Source organism: Enhydra lutris, unplaced genomic scaffold (assembly GCF_002288905.1).
Source record: "Enhydra lutris kenyoni isolate GAN:26980312 unplaced genomic scaffold, ASM228890v2 scaffoldscaffold4, whole genome shotgun sequence".
Lineage (NCBI taxonomy): Eukaryota > Metazoa > Chordata > Mammalia > Carnivora > Mustelidae > Enhydra > Enhydra lutris.
Genome location: NW_019154088.1, coordinates 47,678,150 through 47,693,329, shown reverse-complemented (window position 1 = coordinate 47,693,329; position 15,180 = coordinate 47,678,150). Strand labels below are relative to the sequence as shown.

Here is a 15,180-nt window from a genome sequence, read left to right as displayed (position 1 = left end):
TATATTCTTTTTTTTCCTCTATGTGGGTCTTTATAATATACATTCTTAACCGAAAAATACATTTTTAAAAATCTTTTTTCTTTGTAATTAATAGGTAATCTGTGGGATGATACTTGAGATTGTGGCTATCTTGGTCAAGAACTTCACCCAATGGTTTTAGTATCCATTGATACCTTCGCCTGAATCAAGTTTATATTAGTGATTTTTAAATGGTGATTTTTAAGTAATTATATTATTATAATTCTTTTACATTTCAGTTAGTAGCTGACATTCCCTCTCCCGTCTTTGTTGAGAACCACTATAGATTGATGAAATCTAAAGCAAAAAAATATATATATTGTGTTATTTACCATCATTATTTCTAATCCTCAAATTGCCCTAAATTTGGCCAATGGGAGCCCTTTCCAGTTAACACCTATATGTCTTTGATCAGTTCCTTATTTTCTAGCATAAGAAAAATCTTTCAAGGATGCCTGGGTTGCTCAGTGGGTTAAGCCTCTGCCTTTGGCTCAGGTCATGATCCCAGGGTCCTGGGATTGAGTCCCGCATCGGGCTCTCTGCTCAGCAGGGAGCCTACTTCTCTCTCTCTCTCTGCCTGCCTCTCTGCCTGCCTGTGATCTCTCTGTGTCAAATATATAAAGAAAAGAAAAGAAAGGAAAAAAAAAAAAAAGAAAATCTTTCAAGTTTCCCTTGTATTTTCCCTGCCTCAGAACTAGAATTACCCAATTTCTCCAAGAAGTTCTGGCTCCTTTCAGTCAAAAAAGAAATTCAGAAACCAAGATCTGTGTGCTAGTTGTGCTCATTGCTAAGAAAAGTTTCACTATTTCTAGACTCTGACAGTAGACATTGTTAGAATATATTTATTTTGGGGGGCACCTGGGTGGCTCAGTTGTTTAATCATCTGCCTCTTGTTTTAAACTCAGGTCATGATCTTAAGGTCATGTGGTCAAGCCCCGTGTTGGGCTCCATGTTGGGTTTGGAGCCTGCTTAAGACTCTCTCTCTCTGACAGATGGGGTGGCTGGGTTATGGACATTGGGGAGGGTATGTGCTATGGTGAGAGCTGTGAATTGTGTAAGACTGATGATTCACAGACTTGTACCCCTGAAGCAAATAACACATTATATGTTAATTTTAAAAAAAGATTCTCTCTCTGCCTCTTCCCCCTTTTCTAAAAAAGATAATTTTTTAAAACCTTAAATTTAATCTATTCCAAATAAATACCTCCAACCATATGAAAATACATATATACAGGGTTACTTATTACAGCATCTTATGTAATTGCAAAATACTAGAAACAATATGTAGGAAAGTGGTCGAATATATTAATTATGTCTATATAATGAAATACTATGCTGCTGTAATAAAAAATAAAGAAGATCTCTATGAATGGATACGGACTGATTTCCAGAATACACTATTAAATGGAAGGAGGAAAAGTGAAAATGCTTTACCCATCCTGTAAGAAAGAAAAGGATATGAAATAACAAAGTTATCTGTTCATCTATGCAAAAGAAATACAAGAAAAATAAACCAGAAGCTAATGAGATCAGTTACCTACAGGAGATGGATGGGAATAGGGTGGAAGTAATGGGAGAATGGGAGTAATGAGTAGTAGCAGTGAGGAAGATTGATCTTCCTTAAGTATAACCTTTTTATATAGCTCTGTTTCTTAGAGCCATGATAATGTTTCACATCCTCCAAAATAAATAATTGAAATCAATAAAGTTATAATAAGGAAAGGGGGGAGAATAGAATGAACCCTGTGGTGTTGAGTCACAATCTGAAGTATAAGTATGATAGAGTAAAAATACAAATAACTGAACTTGTAATAGTGGGCAGAGGAGCTATTAAATATACATTTTTTCATAGAAGACATGCAAATGGCCAATAAACACATAAAAAGATGATTAATATATTTAGTCACTAAGGGAAATGCAAATCAAAACCACAAGGAGGGGCACATGGGTGGCACAGTCTGTTAAGCATCCAACTCTTTTGATATCAGCTCAGGTCTTGATCTCGGGGTCATGAGTTCAAGCTTCACACTGGGGTCCATGGTGGTAGTGGAGAATACTTAAAAAAAAAAAAGAAAAAAAGCCCACAGTGAAATACTACGTCTTACCTACTAGGATGAAAAAAACAATAACAAGTGTTGGTGAGGATGTGGAGAAATTGCTACACTATACACTGCTGGTGAGAATATAAAATGGTACAGCCACTTTGGAAAGCAGTCTGGCAGCTTCTTGAAAAGTTAACCATAGAGTTATTCTATGGCCCAACAATTCCACTCATATATGCCCAAAAGAAATGAAAACAATGTGTATGTCATGTGAAAACTTGTGTACAGGAATGTTCATAATAGCATTTTGCATAGGAGACAAAAGGTGGAAATAACCTAAATGCCAAATAATTGATAAATGGTTAAACAAAACACTGTATATCTATACAATGGAATATTATTTGGCCATAAAAAGGAATGAAGTGGATCTTGAAAATATTATGCTAACTGAAAGAAGCTAATCACAAAGACCATGTATTGTATGATTCCATTTATATGAAAGGTAGAATATTGGTAAATCTATAAAAACAGAAAGTAGATCAATGGTTACCCAGGGCTGGGGAGGGTGGAAGAGAGGTTGAGGAGAAAGTGGAGAGTGATTGCTATTGAGTACAGGTTTCTTTTGGGGGTGATTAAAATTTTTTAAATGTTTGAAATTAGTTCTGTACAATTCCGTGGATACACTAGAAATAACTGAATTATACAATTTAAATTGGTTAGTTATATGGCATGGTAATTATATAGCAATAGGCTGCTTTTAAAAAGTTAAGGTCAAGTTTATTTTAAATCAGAAAAAAAAAGAGAGAGAGAGAGAGGCACCTAGGTGGCTCAGTGGGTTAAGCCTCTGCCTTCGGCTCAGGTCATGATCTCAGGATCCTGGGACCGAGCCCCACATTGGGCTCTCTGCTCAGCAGAGAGCCTGCTTCCCTCTCTGTCTCTGCCTGCCTCTCTGCCTACTTGTGATCTCTCTCTTTGTCAAATAATAAAATCTTTAAAAAAAGAAAGAAAGAAAGAAAGAAAGAAAAGGTATTTGTACTTTAGTACTCTAGACTCCTCTCATCCTGACCCCACTGGAATGTCACTTCATAAATTGTTCCTTCCCTCCTATATCCTCAATGCTCCCCCCACATTGGTTCCTTCACCATGCTCATTTCTCCCTCCTAAAAAGGCTCTCTCGATCTTGTCATTTGCAACAACGTGGATGGACTTACAGGGCATAATGCTAAGTGAAGTAAGTCTAATAGAGAAAGACAAATACCATATGATTTCACTCATATGTGGAATTTAAGAAAAAAACAAATGAACAAACAAAAAAGACAAAAGCCAGAATCAAATACAGAGAAAAACTGGTGGTTGCCAGAGGGGAGGTAGGGGGGAGTTAGGTGAAATAAGGGGAATGAAGAGCACACTTCACTTGTTGAGCATTGAGAAATGCATAGAACTGTTGAATCATTACATTGTACACCTGAAACTAATATAACAGTATGTGCTATAACATTTCAATTAAAAAAAGAAAAAATAATAAAATAAAATGTAACCTTCTTAAGAAAGAAAATAGCTCTCTCAATCACAAGTTTCTCTATAGTTGATGCTACAACTTGTTCCTTCCCTGTATAACTAGCAATCTGGGAAAAGTATTTAGATCATTTGGAATGCTTTTGGCTGTAACTCAAAATAGCTTAACCCAGAAGGACATTTACTGTCACATAATTTTTTTGGAGATGGGTTGGTTCTGTGGTGATTAACTCAGCAGCTCAATATCATCACTGACCATATTAGGACATAGACTTGGCTGCTGTAAAAAAAAAAAATTACAGTGGCTTAAGACAGATATTCATTTCTCTCTCATGATATAATCTGAACACAAACCTTCCAGGGCTAATATGGTGGGTTTGAAATATCAAGGAACCTAAGCTTGGACTTCCATGGTATAATCCATGATGGCTGCTTGGGCATTTACATCCTTGTTCCAGTCAAATAGAAGGGAAGAAAGGAAAGAAAGGTGTATATTCATTCTAAGGGTACAACTCAGAAGTGCCTCATATCACCTCTACTCAAATACCATTCACCAGTAAATGTGCAACCTATTTGATAAATATGTATATGTGTATCCAACTAAAATTTAAGAGATCTCGTACTAAAGAAAGAAGGGAAAGAGCTACCTGGCTAGCTCAGTTAGAAGAGCATGATCTTGATCTTGGGATCGATGAACCCCATGTTGGATGTAGATATTACTGAAATACATTATTTTTTTAAAGAAGGGAAATGGATTTTGGAGAATACCAGAAGACTTTGCCACAAGGACTAAAGTTGAATTTTATCATCCTTAGTGTGTAGACTTATTTTGTAATGTGGGCTCTTATCATCGTGCCAAAATGGCATGTGCCATTCCAGTCACCAGAAGCAGTTAGCCATGTCTAGAAACAAAAAAGTCATGCCTATGCCTTGTGTACCTTCTTAAAAGCAAGGAAGATCTTCCAGAAGCACTCTACAGACTTTACCTATGTGTTATTATCTAGAATTGCCAGCCTCTTAGTAAGAGAAAAGAAAATAGGCCAATTGAGATTTATCCCCTAGCATGGGGAGGGGCGGATCTGATAGTCATCCGATGGATACAGACACTCACAAAAGGAAAAAAAAAAAATGTGGTTCTGATAATAAGGAAAGAGAAGATAGTTTTTGAGCACAAGACCCAAGATGATAGTCACAGCTTTCATTTTCTCCTTATCCTCCACTTGTATCTCCTTGATGGGGTGACCCAAAACTTACTTCCATAGGTCCATGACCTTAGTGGCCTTATCTTTACTGGGTTGCTGCAGTTTTGTATTGTTTAATAATGTTAGACATGTGAATTCCAAGAGGTATCTTAGTACATCTTGGGGTCTCAGTCATAGTCCTTCTTGTTTCTTTGTTAAGCAATAATCAATTGCCCTTGGTAAGGAGGACCAGTTGCCCCAATCAGTACAATGATCCCCCCTCTAACTGTTGCCCCAATGGTTCGAAGGCCTCATATGGGCCACGTGACAGTTTCAGTTTCCTGTTTAATGAAATTGTGACTGGGTTATCTGGGGATAGTATCTGTCCCCTCAGCCTTCAGAGCCACCAAGCCCAGTGATTTAAAGACAAACTTGTAGAGACAAAAATTCTTCAAGTGAAATGTTAGGAATAGAAGAGCCACTACTCCACCCCTTGGTTCCTAGGCCCGCATATTCTGAATGTGGGGTAGATAGAAACATATATTGGCTATTGGGTTAAGACCCATTTCATATCCTCACCGGGTAAGCTCCAAGCCAGCATCACAACTGATCCTTCAGTAGGCCTTTCCTCCATTCCCTCAAACTAGCTGTTCCTATGTTATGGGTTTGAGGTAAGACCAGCTAATTCCATGATCATCTTTCATTGCTCTATTTTCCTCAAAGTAAAATGAATTTCTTGCTTAAATTTTATAATACATGATGATGAAAAAAGGCATTCTGTAAATCCATGAATTGTGGCACTAGCACAGAAAAACCTTCCAGGCAAGCAACATAAACCTGTATCCCTGAGGATGAATCCCTCTTCTCTCCATAATGGAAGGGACCTAGTATAATAAACTGCCACCAACCAGGTGGTTGACTGGTCTGTCTAAGAAATACTGTCATACTGGGGCCCAGGCCCAATAGCCCTGTTATTAGCAGGTTAAACACTGCATAGTGGCAGTAACTATTATCCTTGGCAAGTAGAAGTCCATGCTATTGAATCCACATTTGGCCTCCATTCCTTCTGTACATGGGCCCATTGAACTAGTAACAGCGTGATTAGGTAGAGGCTGACATCTGTAGGATAGATCATCTTGTAAACCTGATTATTGGAATGAATTCCCTCTTGTGGGCAGATATGTGGTTCACAGATATTTTCACATTCTGAGTTCATTTTGAGAATCTATCTGTATTATCTCTCCCACTGACTTCCTTGTCTCAGATATTCCTCCTTCCAAGTTAATTGCCCACCTCCTGGCCACTTTACATTCAGACAGATCTATACTTCAGGCCACCTCTCCTTCCTAGCAAAGAGGACATCCAGATGTTCTATTCAATGTTATGCCAATGGGGAAAATTTCTCAAAACCACCTCATTATGGGTAGGGCCATAATTCAGAGGCTGAATTCAACTAGGATGCTTCTAGTTGGTGTTAGTATATATCATGAAGACCATTAACAAATCAGGTGCAAGCTTTTCCTTCCTTTGCTAAATGAACATGAGCCCACAGAATATGTTAAAAAAAAAAAAGTGGCAAAGAAGTAGGGACAGGTACAGAGAAAGTCTGTTCATGTAATTTATACATGCCTTCCATATCAGCTCAGGTCACCCCAGTATATGACTTTTCATTTGACAATGAAATTCTGCTTCAGATAATTCAGAAATTCAATTCAGATAACACCCAGCTCCTAAAGAGTAATTCACATCACACAGTCACTTAGTATCCCACAGTCAAGTGTCTAGTTTCTGCCAAGGCTTGGTAGCAAGCCAAGGGTTACCTTTCAGATGGAGAATAGCAGTCAGGAGATGAGGGCATTTTTTTTTTTTTTTTTTAAAGATTTTATTTATTTATTTGACAGAGAGAGATCACAAGTAGACAGAGAGGCAGGCACCGATGCGGGACTCGATCCCAGGACCCTGAGATCATGACCTGAGCCGAAGGCAGCGGCTTAACCCACTGAGCCACCCAGGAGCCCCGAGGGCATGTTCTTATTCCAAAACCCTATCAGGGCAGCTTGTGCCAATAACCTGGACCATCTGTAGGGCATTCTGTTTCTCCAAGTCATAGGAAAAGCTGGCAGTCATATAGTTTACATGGTAGATGGGTCAGAGAGCAGCACATGCAGTTGGTGGCTTTGAAATCCAAACAGGCCAAGCAAGCACTGTGTATTGCTCTTTAAGGTGGTTGATGGAAGGTGGAACACAATAACTCCACTGTCAGAAATTTTACTATTGCACAGGTCCCTGAACTGGGCTTATTTCTGATCCTCTGATAGAAGGGTCTTTTTAAGGTATCTAGGGCAATTGCTACTTCCTGTTCACCTATCAGTTTGTACCACATCATCAAGGTTATAGAGTAACAGGATGTTCTACTGGGTAACAAGAAAACAAAGATCCCTCTGGGATGATACCATATTATAACTGAAGTGTTTACAAAGACCTGAGATAAGACGATGACAGTGCTATCCCAGTCATGTGAAGGCAAGCTGCTTCTGATCATTTCTTTTGAAGGGAACTTAAATCTGCATTCTAGGTTTCAAGTCAATAGCTACATTCTAGGTGCCACGGGCCATGTTGATTTGCTCTAGTAAAGACTGCACATGGAGAAATACAACTATGAGGCTTCTCCCTGAATTAAGGGTTACAGTTTAAGAACTGGGTGATATATATTGAATCGCCATTACAGTGACTTGAGTTACTGCTCATCAGACCTAAAATCTTCCTGCTTACATATATCAAGTAGCACTTCCATGGACTGTTGGTTTCATGCATTCCTTGACATTGATGATCATACAGAACCCAAAGAGCCTTGTAGTCAAACACCTTGAATATTGCTTCCTCTTGAGGTTTATCATGGTAATTGCACTGAACGTGTCTTTGACAGTTAAGTCTCACCCGGTCTCTACCAGAATCTCAATATTGCCACTGAAATCATGGATCCTGATATCATTTGGGCATCTCCATTATCAATTCCAACCAATCAGGACAGCCATCAAAAAATTTTGCAAAGGATATCTGTGGCTCTTTACTCAATGCCTCAATAAGGTAAATTTTATGGGCCGTTATAGGGATGGTATGGATAGAGCATTCCTAAGCAGGATGCAAATAATAGGGCAAGTCCACCATTCCCATCTCCCTGGATCTTCAGATTCCTTCCTCTACAGTATACCCTGGACGTTCTGTCATTTCAGTGTGTAGACTATCAGCTTCAAGTTAGCAAATCAGAAAGACCACCAGCTGCTCAAGTCAACCTGAATCACAGGTAAGTATTTGGCAAGATCCTGTAATTCCTTCAGTGCATAAGTTTTCTCCTCAAGAACAGGTCCTGTCCTTCTCCATCAGGGCTACGCTAAAATCTCTCTCTTTTTTAAAGTTTTAATTTAAATTCCAGTTAGTTAACATATGTTATAATATTACTTTGAGGTGTACAATATAGTGATTCATTACTTCCATACTTCTGATGCTCATCTCAAGTGCTCTCCTTAATGCCCATCACCTATTTGAAATGTAACTCTTGTTCAAAGTTCTCAGCCTCATTTATATCTACCCAAATGATCCATTCCCTGTTGCAGGATCCCAGTACTTCTCTACCAGGGCTCTTACCTTAGCATAACAGATCTAGGTCTCACATTTAATTAATGCTGCAGCTTGATAGCCTTTACTATTCTGCCATGGGCTTGATTCTCAGCCATTATCTTCTCTGCAGCTATATGAGAAATGTTTCTTCAAAGCTGTCAAAGAAGCTTTTTGATTTTCTACTCATGCCTTAAGTTTAGAATTCAGGCCATTTGTCTTTTTTCCCCATGTATTCTCTCAGAGGCAATCAGAGCAAATGACCCCATGATTTTAGTAATCATCACCATCAAAGCTGCTAAGTGCAAGAGATTGGTCTCCCAATGCTGTGCCCTCCATCAGCACTCCATCTCTTGCCACTACCAATGGTTATTTCAGTAATTGTGGTGTCATTGTTTCATTTTCCGTGGCAAGAGATTTATGCATGTAATCATCAGATTATGTGAGTAATACCATCCCACAAAGCAAGGGTTTCTTTCCTGAGGCTTCTTCCAATTACCGTAATTATCAATCAGGGTTCTGGCAAGAAAGATAGAGTGCAGAAAGAGAATCTAATGAAAGGACTATTTATAAAAATGAGGACAGGGTTAAAGGAACCAATAAGGGATAGTGAAACACCATGAGACTAGCAACAGGGGGATGCCCTTATCATACACATCTTAAAGGGGCAAGGAAAAAGAGAGCTAGATAGATAAGAGTGATACAGCTGTAGGATCAGGCCACAGCCATGCAATGTAGTCTCTTCTATACATTAGGGCTTCTTGGAAAACTAGTTTATATGAGGTGCAAGCAAACTTTAAGCATCCCTTCTGAAATTTATTATACTGTGAGGAAATCAACAAGGAATAACAGGATTATTTATAACTTACATTCTTTCTTAGCTACTGAATTCACAGGTAGAACCAAGTTGAGAACCGAATACGGGAACCCTGCTACCAGTCTTGATAAAAACCTAAAATCCACCCTGAGAATCAAGGTTAATAAAAAAAAGCATTTTAACATATCAGATGATCATTTCAAGCTGGATTAAAAAAAAGGAATGTACATTGCCTTCCTCAACTCTTTTTTTTTTTAATTAAAAAAAAATCTTGGGGCGCCTGGGTGGCTCAGTGGGTTAAAGCCTCTGCCTTCGGCTCAGGTCATGATCCCAGGGTCCTGGGATCGAGCCCCACATCGGGCTCTCTGCTCCGCAGGGAGCCTGCTTCCTCCTCCCTCTCTCTCTGCCTGCCTCTCTGCCTACTTGTGATCTCTGTCTGTCAAATAAATAAATAAAATCTTAAAAAAAAATCTTATTTACTCCTATATTTTTAAAAGATTTCATTTTTAAGTAGTTCCCAAGTGGGGCTCAAACCTACAACCCTGAGATCAAATGTCACAAGCTCCACTGATGGAACCAGCCAGGCACCCCCAATTCTTCTTTTTTTAAAACTCTCATCATAATGACCTGATACTGATTCTGAATGAAATACATGTTCTACTGCTGTCCAGAATTCAAAATAGAATTCTTCTATATTTTGAAAACACGGCTCATCAATAGACAACTGACCCTAATTAGTAACAGAAAGAATAGTTGAACTATTTGAAAATCTAAATCATAATTGTGGCAGATGTCTCCCAAAATTTAATTAATTTATATCTAACAAATCCATGGAGCAATAAACTCAATCACCCAGAGTAACATTTTGCAACTAGGTGATACTGGGAGGTTCATCAGGAGATTATATAGGTTAAGCCTATATGTTTCATACACAAAAATTATTGTCCTCATGCTCTGTTCTGTCACACTTAAGAGTTTTAATTAGCCTTTCTATCTTAGCTAGTAACTTGTGAACCTTACCTAGGTAGAAGTTAAAAAATTTTATGTCCCTGTTTTTTTTTTTTTTTTCAGTACTGGATAAAGTTGAAGCCAGAAACCAGAGATTATAATTAGCATTTTACTGAAGAACCATTATAGGCCATTATGTAGATAAGAATAAAACCTGGAAGATATTTACATGTCAGATATCATAAAGACAGAAAAAATACATGATATTGAAGCTGGGATAAAGGGCCTATCAGGCTATATTTATTTTTATTCCATACCTTGTTATAATATTGTGTAGTTTGTAAGAAACTCTCCTGTGAGCTACAATTTTTTATTATTATTTTCTTTATATTACATTATTTTTCAAAGATTTTTAAAAAGATTTTATTTATTTATTTGAGAGAGAGAGAGAGTAAGAGCAAGAACAAAGGGAAAAGGAGAAGCAGACTCCCCGCTGAGCAAAGAGCCCCCTTGGGACTCCATCCCAGGACCCTGAGATGCTGGCCTGAGCCAAAAGCAGACGCTTAACTGACTGAGCCATCCAGGTGCCCCACATTATTTCTTTTTATTATTGAAACTATGTGCTTGATTGTTTAGGCTGTAAAATTAAATTTATGTACCATATGTTTATTTTATGGAAACTGAACTTGAATTTCTCTGCCAACCATGTAATATTTAACTCACTAGCTATGAATTCACTGATCTTGTTTAAATGAACTCAACCAGTATTTTTAAATCCTTAAATCCTTAAGATTCTTTTGGAGTTGGAATAAAGCAAATGTTTTCCTCTTTGCATCAATTGTGGTACAAGTAATGATTATAACAGACACATTTTTTAAGTACCACGTAGAATTTCAATTTTTTCCATGCTATCCACCTCTGGGTTGATGGTCAAAGCATATGGATCTGCCATTGCTGGCAACATAAAAACATCTGCACTCCGGAGTCCTGTTGAAGCCTAGGACCTCAAACTTTTTATTGCCCCATTCATATCAAACACTGTGTTTCAAGAATAGCATGCTTGAAGGATTATCAGATATTTATCCTAGTTTCAAACTGGGAATTCAGAGTTTCCAATTTATGAAGGCTCATGAGGTAAACTTTTCTAAAGTCTTCATATCAGGACAAGATGTGCCTCTCTTGATCAATTGCTTCATTGTGATCTCAAAAACACTATAAAACCCTCTGCTTTGACCAATTTGCTGCATTGTTCTGGTATCCTATTTTCCCTCTCTTTAGCAGCATACCTATTTCTTCATTTATTTATTTTTACCTTGTGGTATAGTATGTATTTTCTGTATGCTGCCTCAAATTCTCTGGAATAACTCAAGTATAAATAAGTAAGAATAAATTTCAGACTAGAGAAAGGATCAATGCTTATAGAGCCAAAGGAAGAAAGAAAGAATCTACGACAGTAAACAAGTACTAGGATACCAATAGAACATTTGAAAAGATTTTGAGTCATTGAAGCCAAAAGTATGTGCCCACCAAAACAAGTGCCAAGAAGCTTTGAAAGAAGGAACTGTTCTTCAACAATTTTTTCAATGCAGCAAACACATAGGCTTTGTCCATAGAGCATGTAAGTCTGAGCTTACTTATGTTCCCTAAATAAGTGCCCTTTGTGCACAAAGCACAAGAAAATACATATATTCCTTGTCCTGTTAAGGTATAAATTTAATTTCTACATTATACAGTTAATTACAATGGTCACCAACAAGGAGTGTATTGCCCAATAACAGAATTGAATTGGATGTTCAAAACCACAAGCCAACCATCTGCAACCTGCTCTTCTGTGATTTTTCAGTTACTAAATGCATTGGCTGAGTGTTATCTGGCTTTTCTGTTCAAAACCTCTACTGAACTCTAAAAATACCTTTGCCAGTATACATAAATCTGGCAACTTTATTTCTACTTTCAGAACAGGGCTGGACCCGAAACTGCAAAATAGCTTGTGAAACACCGGCCAAATTACTTCCTCGAACTCCTGTTCCATAATCTGGGCACTGTGAAGTATAACCTCTTCCATTTTGATAACCCTCTTTATAATCCTGTAAAATGCCTTATAAACACTCTCTTGGATGTCAGATGCAAAACCTTATCCTCTTCAAGCTGCTGATAACGATACTGAGATACCGCCAAATATGATGTCTTGTCCCAGATTACATACTGAGAAGGTAAGTAGATTCAGAATCACTTTGCGGTCTCTGCTTTTGTTTTCGCTTCTGCAGAACACCCGGTCTCATTCACCGCGTGGTGCCCAACAGGAATAAAGGCCACTGAGACTTTCTGGGAATTCAGGCTTGCAGAAATGTCGTGGAAAAACCTCAGCGGAAGACAGGTTGTGCAGGTGTGCAGGGAAGCCTCAAACTGGTACCACTGGGAATGATTTGCAAAACAGGAAGGTGCAGTAGGGTGTGCCGCGGCTTAGTTAACCCGGCACTCCCCCACCTCCTTCCCTGGCGCCCCACGGCCAGGTTACTTCTGGCCCAGTGCCCTCAGCGTACCTTTTCCATGTTGAACTGGAAAGGCTGCCCTCGTGCCCACCCTTGTCCCTATACCCGTCACCCTCCAAATTTACCTGACGCAGCTGGGGGCGGTTTAGCAGAGGCCCGTCGGTTCAAGAATGCCCGCGGGCGTCCGTAATCTCCGCGGGTAGCACAGCCCGGGCCCCGAAAGGACGTGCCAGGCCGGGGGGCACGGCGGCCTGGCGGCCCGGAGGGTGTCGTGTCCCGACCAGACCTCAGGGCGGCACTCTGGTCCCGCGGCCGGCGCGCTCGGGCAGGCCGCTGGGCGCCGACCCACGCTGGCCGGGAACGTTTCACCCGGTGACGCAGCCCCGGGTGGGGGACGTGGTGCGGCGGCGGCGGCGGCGGCGACGGTACGCGCCTCCGCCGCCTGCGAGAGGACGTGCGGTGCGGCGGGAGGCGGCGGTGCCGAGACCTGGAGTGGCCGGCGGGCGCCGGGAAAGCGGGACGCGGGCGCCGGCGAGGAAGTAGGTCCGGACTGGGCGCTCAACAAAGAGCGGGGCCGCCCCCCTCGGATACCGAGCGGGCCCCGGGCTCCCGGCGGGCGGGGAGACCGGCCGGGCTGTTCGCGGGCGGCCAGGAGGGGAAGGGCCGCGACGGGGCCGCGACTGCGGGGCGCCGGGGACCCTCCTAGGCCCGCTTGTCCGCGGCCCCCGGCGGAGCGGAAGGGAAGGGGCTGGGCCGCTCGGGGTTATAGTGGTTGCTTGTCCCTCGTGCAGGCGGAGCTGCGGGCAGAGGCTCCATGTTGGGAAGCGGCGCCGCTCGTCCTCGTTAGCGGGAATCGGGGCGCCGCGGGCTGAGCCGGCGGGGGCCGGGCCCTGAGCGAAGATGGAGGCCCCGCTGCGGCCTGCCGCGGACATCCTGAGGCGGAACCCGCAGCAGGACTACGAGCTCGTCCAGAGGGTCGGCAGCGGCACCTACGGGGACGTCTACAAGGTAAGGCAGGCCGGGCCCGGAGCCGGGCTCCTTTTCTGAGGTTGGCTGGCTCTCGGGAATAGGGCCACTTTCTGGCGGAGTATGAGACGTGGGGAAGATGCCTTTATTGTTGCATCTTGGGGATGTAGCGGCCTGGGTTCCTTTTTTACTCAGCTCAGAGCACCCTGTATTCATTGCTTGCTCTGATCGCCACCAACACGCAAAACTAACCACACCTTTGCAAACCACGGTGGTACTCTGTGTGTGTGGTATAAAGGCTTTTTATGTCTTTTTTGTGGCATTGAGGGAAGTTCGAATCTGCTTTTAGTGTTGCACATGAGGATGTGCTAGTCTTATCATGGAAAAATGCTTCATGGAAGACAGTAGATGAGAAAGAATATTGACATTAGTCATTTGCATTTAAAGAAAAAATTCTTAAGTGGATGAGCTTGATTTAAAAGTCATTATGAAACCAGGTCTGTCAATTTTAATTGTAAGCAGTGTAATACCAATTAAAATGATGTGTGCACAGACATTATTCTGTGGAGAATTCTGCTTTTCCTGGCAGATGTTTCATCATTTGTATTTGGTTGATTTTTTGCCCCCTACTTTAGCAGTTCCTCTCTCAGAGATTTAGAACATTCCATGACCAAGAGGGGGTAGGAGCTGTTGTCTTTTTAATTGTGCTCTTTTGCATTATTTGAGACAAATGGGGAAAGGAAGGTACTTTTAATTTGGGATTAAAGAAAAATTATGGAGAAGTAAACTGAATTCTGTAAATCCATTGAGTTCTTGAAGGATTAAAAAGAGAAGATTGTTTCAGATTGTTTTATGGTTTTTGTTTTCTATTTTAAAAGGAGCGTTAATGCAATTCATGTGGCTATATTAAGGGACATTTCCTTTGATTTTTGCAACAGTTTGTTTATTGGGTTTAATCATGATATATGTTCCATTATTCCAAACAACACTCCTGCATATAGCTGAAATGGCCTCCTTTCATACGGGTAATTTACTGTCGACTCCTCTGGGGTATGTTATTGTATTGCACAGATGGTAAAATATAAAGAAAACATCCTTTCTTCCCCCTCCTTTTCTGCTTTTATTATTCCATTAATAATAATGATGCCAAGTGGTATATGACAGCTCTAGTACTGTGTCATTATACTGAAATGGACTGTGGTGGATAGACTTTTTATTCGTTAAAAGGGCATTTGAATCTTCTGTGTAGGCACTGTTCTAGGTATGGGGTGGTGAACTATAAGGAAAGTCCCAGTTCTTGCCCTATGAATGCCTTTGAATTCAAAGTGGATAATAATGACAGAATCCTCTTTATGTAGAATTAGAGGTAATTAACTCTTCATTGTTTAGGTATGGATTAGCCATTTTGTGGAATGCTCTTTAAAAAGTTGAAATTCCTCTTTTGCCTTCTTAGTCCTATTTTTTAGTCATTTTCATCTTATGATTCACTATGAATTAGATCAGTTCAGTTCATGTTAGTGAAATAGTCTAAATTCCGGTTCTTGTATATTTTATCTTCTCCCTTTATAAGAAAATTTAAAGTGTCT

At 40.5% G+C, this 15,180-nt stretch overlaps 2 protein-coding genes across 3 annotated transcripts in view; one reads left to right on the top strand and one right to left on the bottom strand.

The window, feature by feature from the left end:
- Nucleotides 1–12,841, bottom strand: part of LOC111160792 (atlastin GTPase 1) — a 78,803-nt gene extending 65,962 nt beyond the window's left edge. Inside the window, exon 1 of the mRNA XM_022524144.1 lies at nt 12,754–12,841. The gene's annotated coding sequence lies outside the window, so the exon portion shown is untranslated. The remainder of the gene's footprint in view (nt 1–12,753) is intronic.
- A 584-nt stretch (nt 12,842–13,425) lies between these two features.
- The window catches only part of LOC111139307 (mitogen-activated protein kinase kinase kinase kinase 5), a 106,932-nt gene continuing 105,177 nt past the window's right edge, over nt 13,426–15,180 (top strand). For both annotated transcript variants that reach the window (XM_022491576.1, XM_022491566.1), the window contains exon 1: nt 13,426–13,636. In XM_022491576.1, coding sequence (XP_022347284.1) covers nt 13,529–13,636 — 108 coding nt within the window. In that variant the 5' untranslated portion in view covers nt 13,426–13,528. The remainder of the gene's footprint in view (nt 13,637–15,180) is intronic.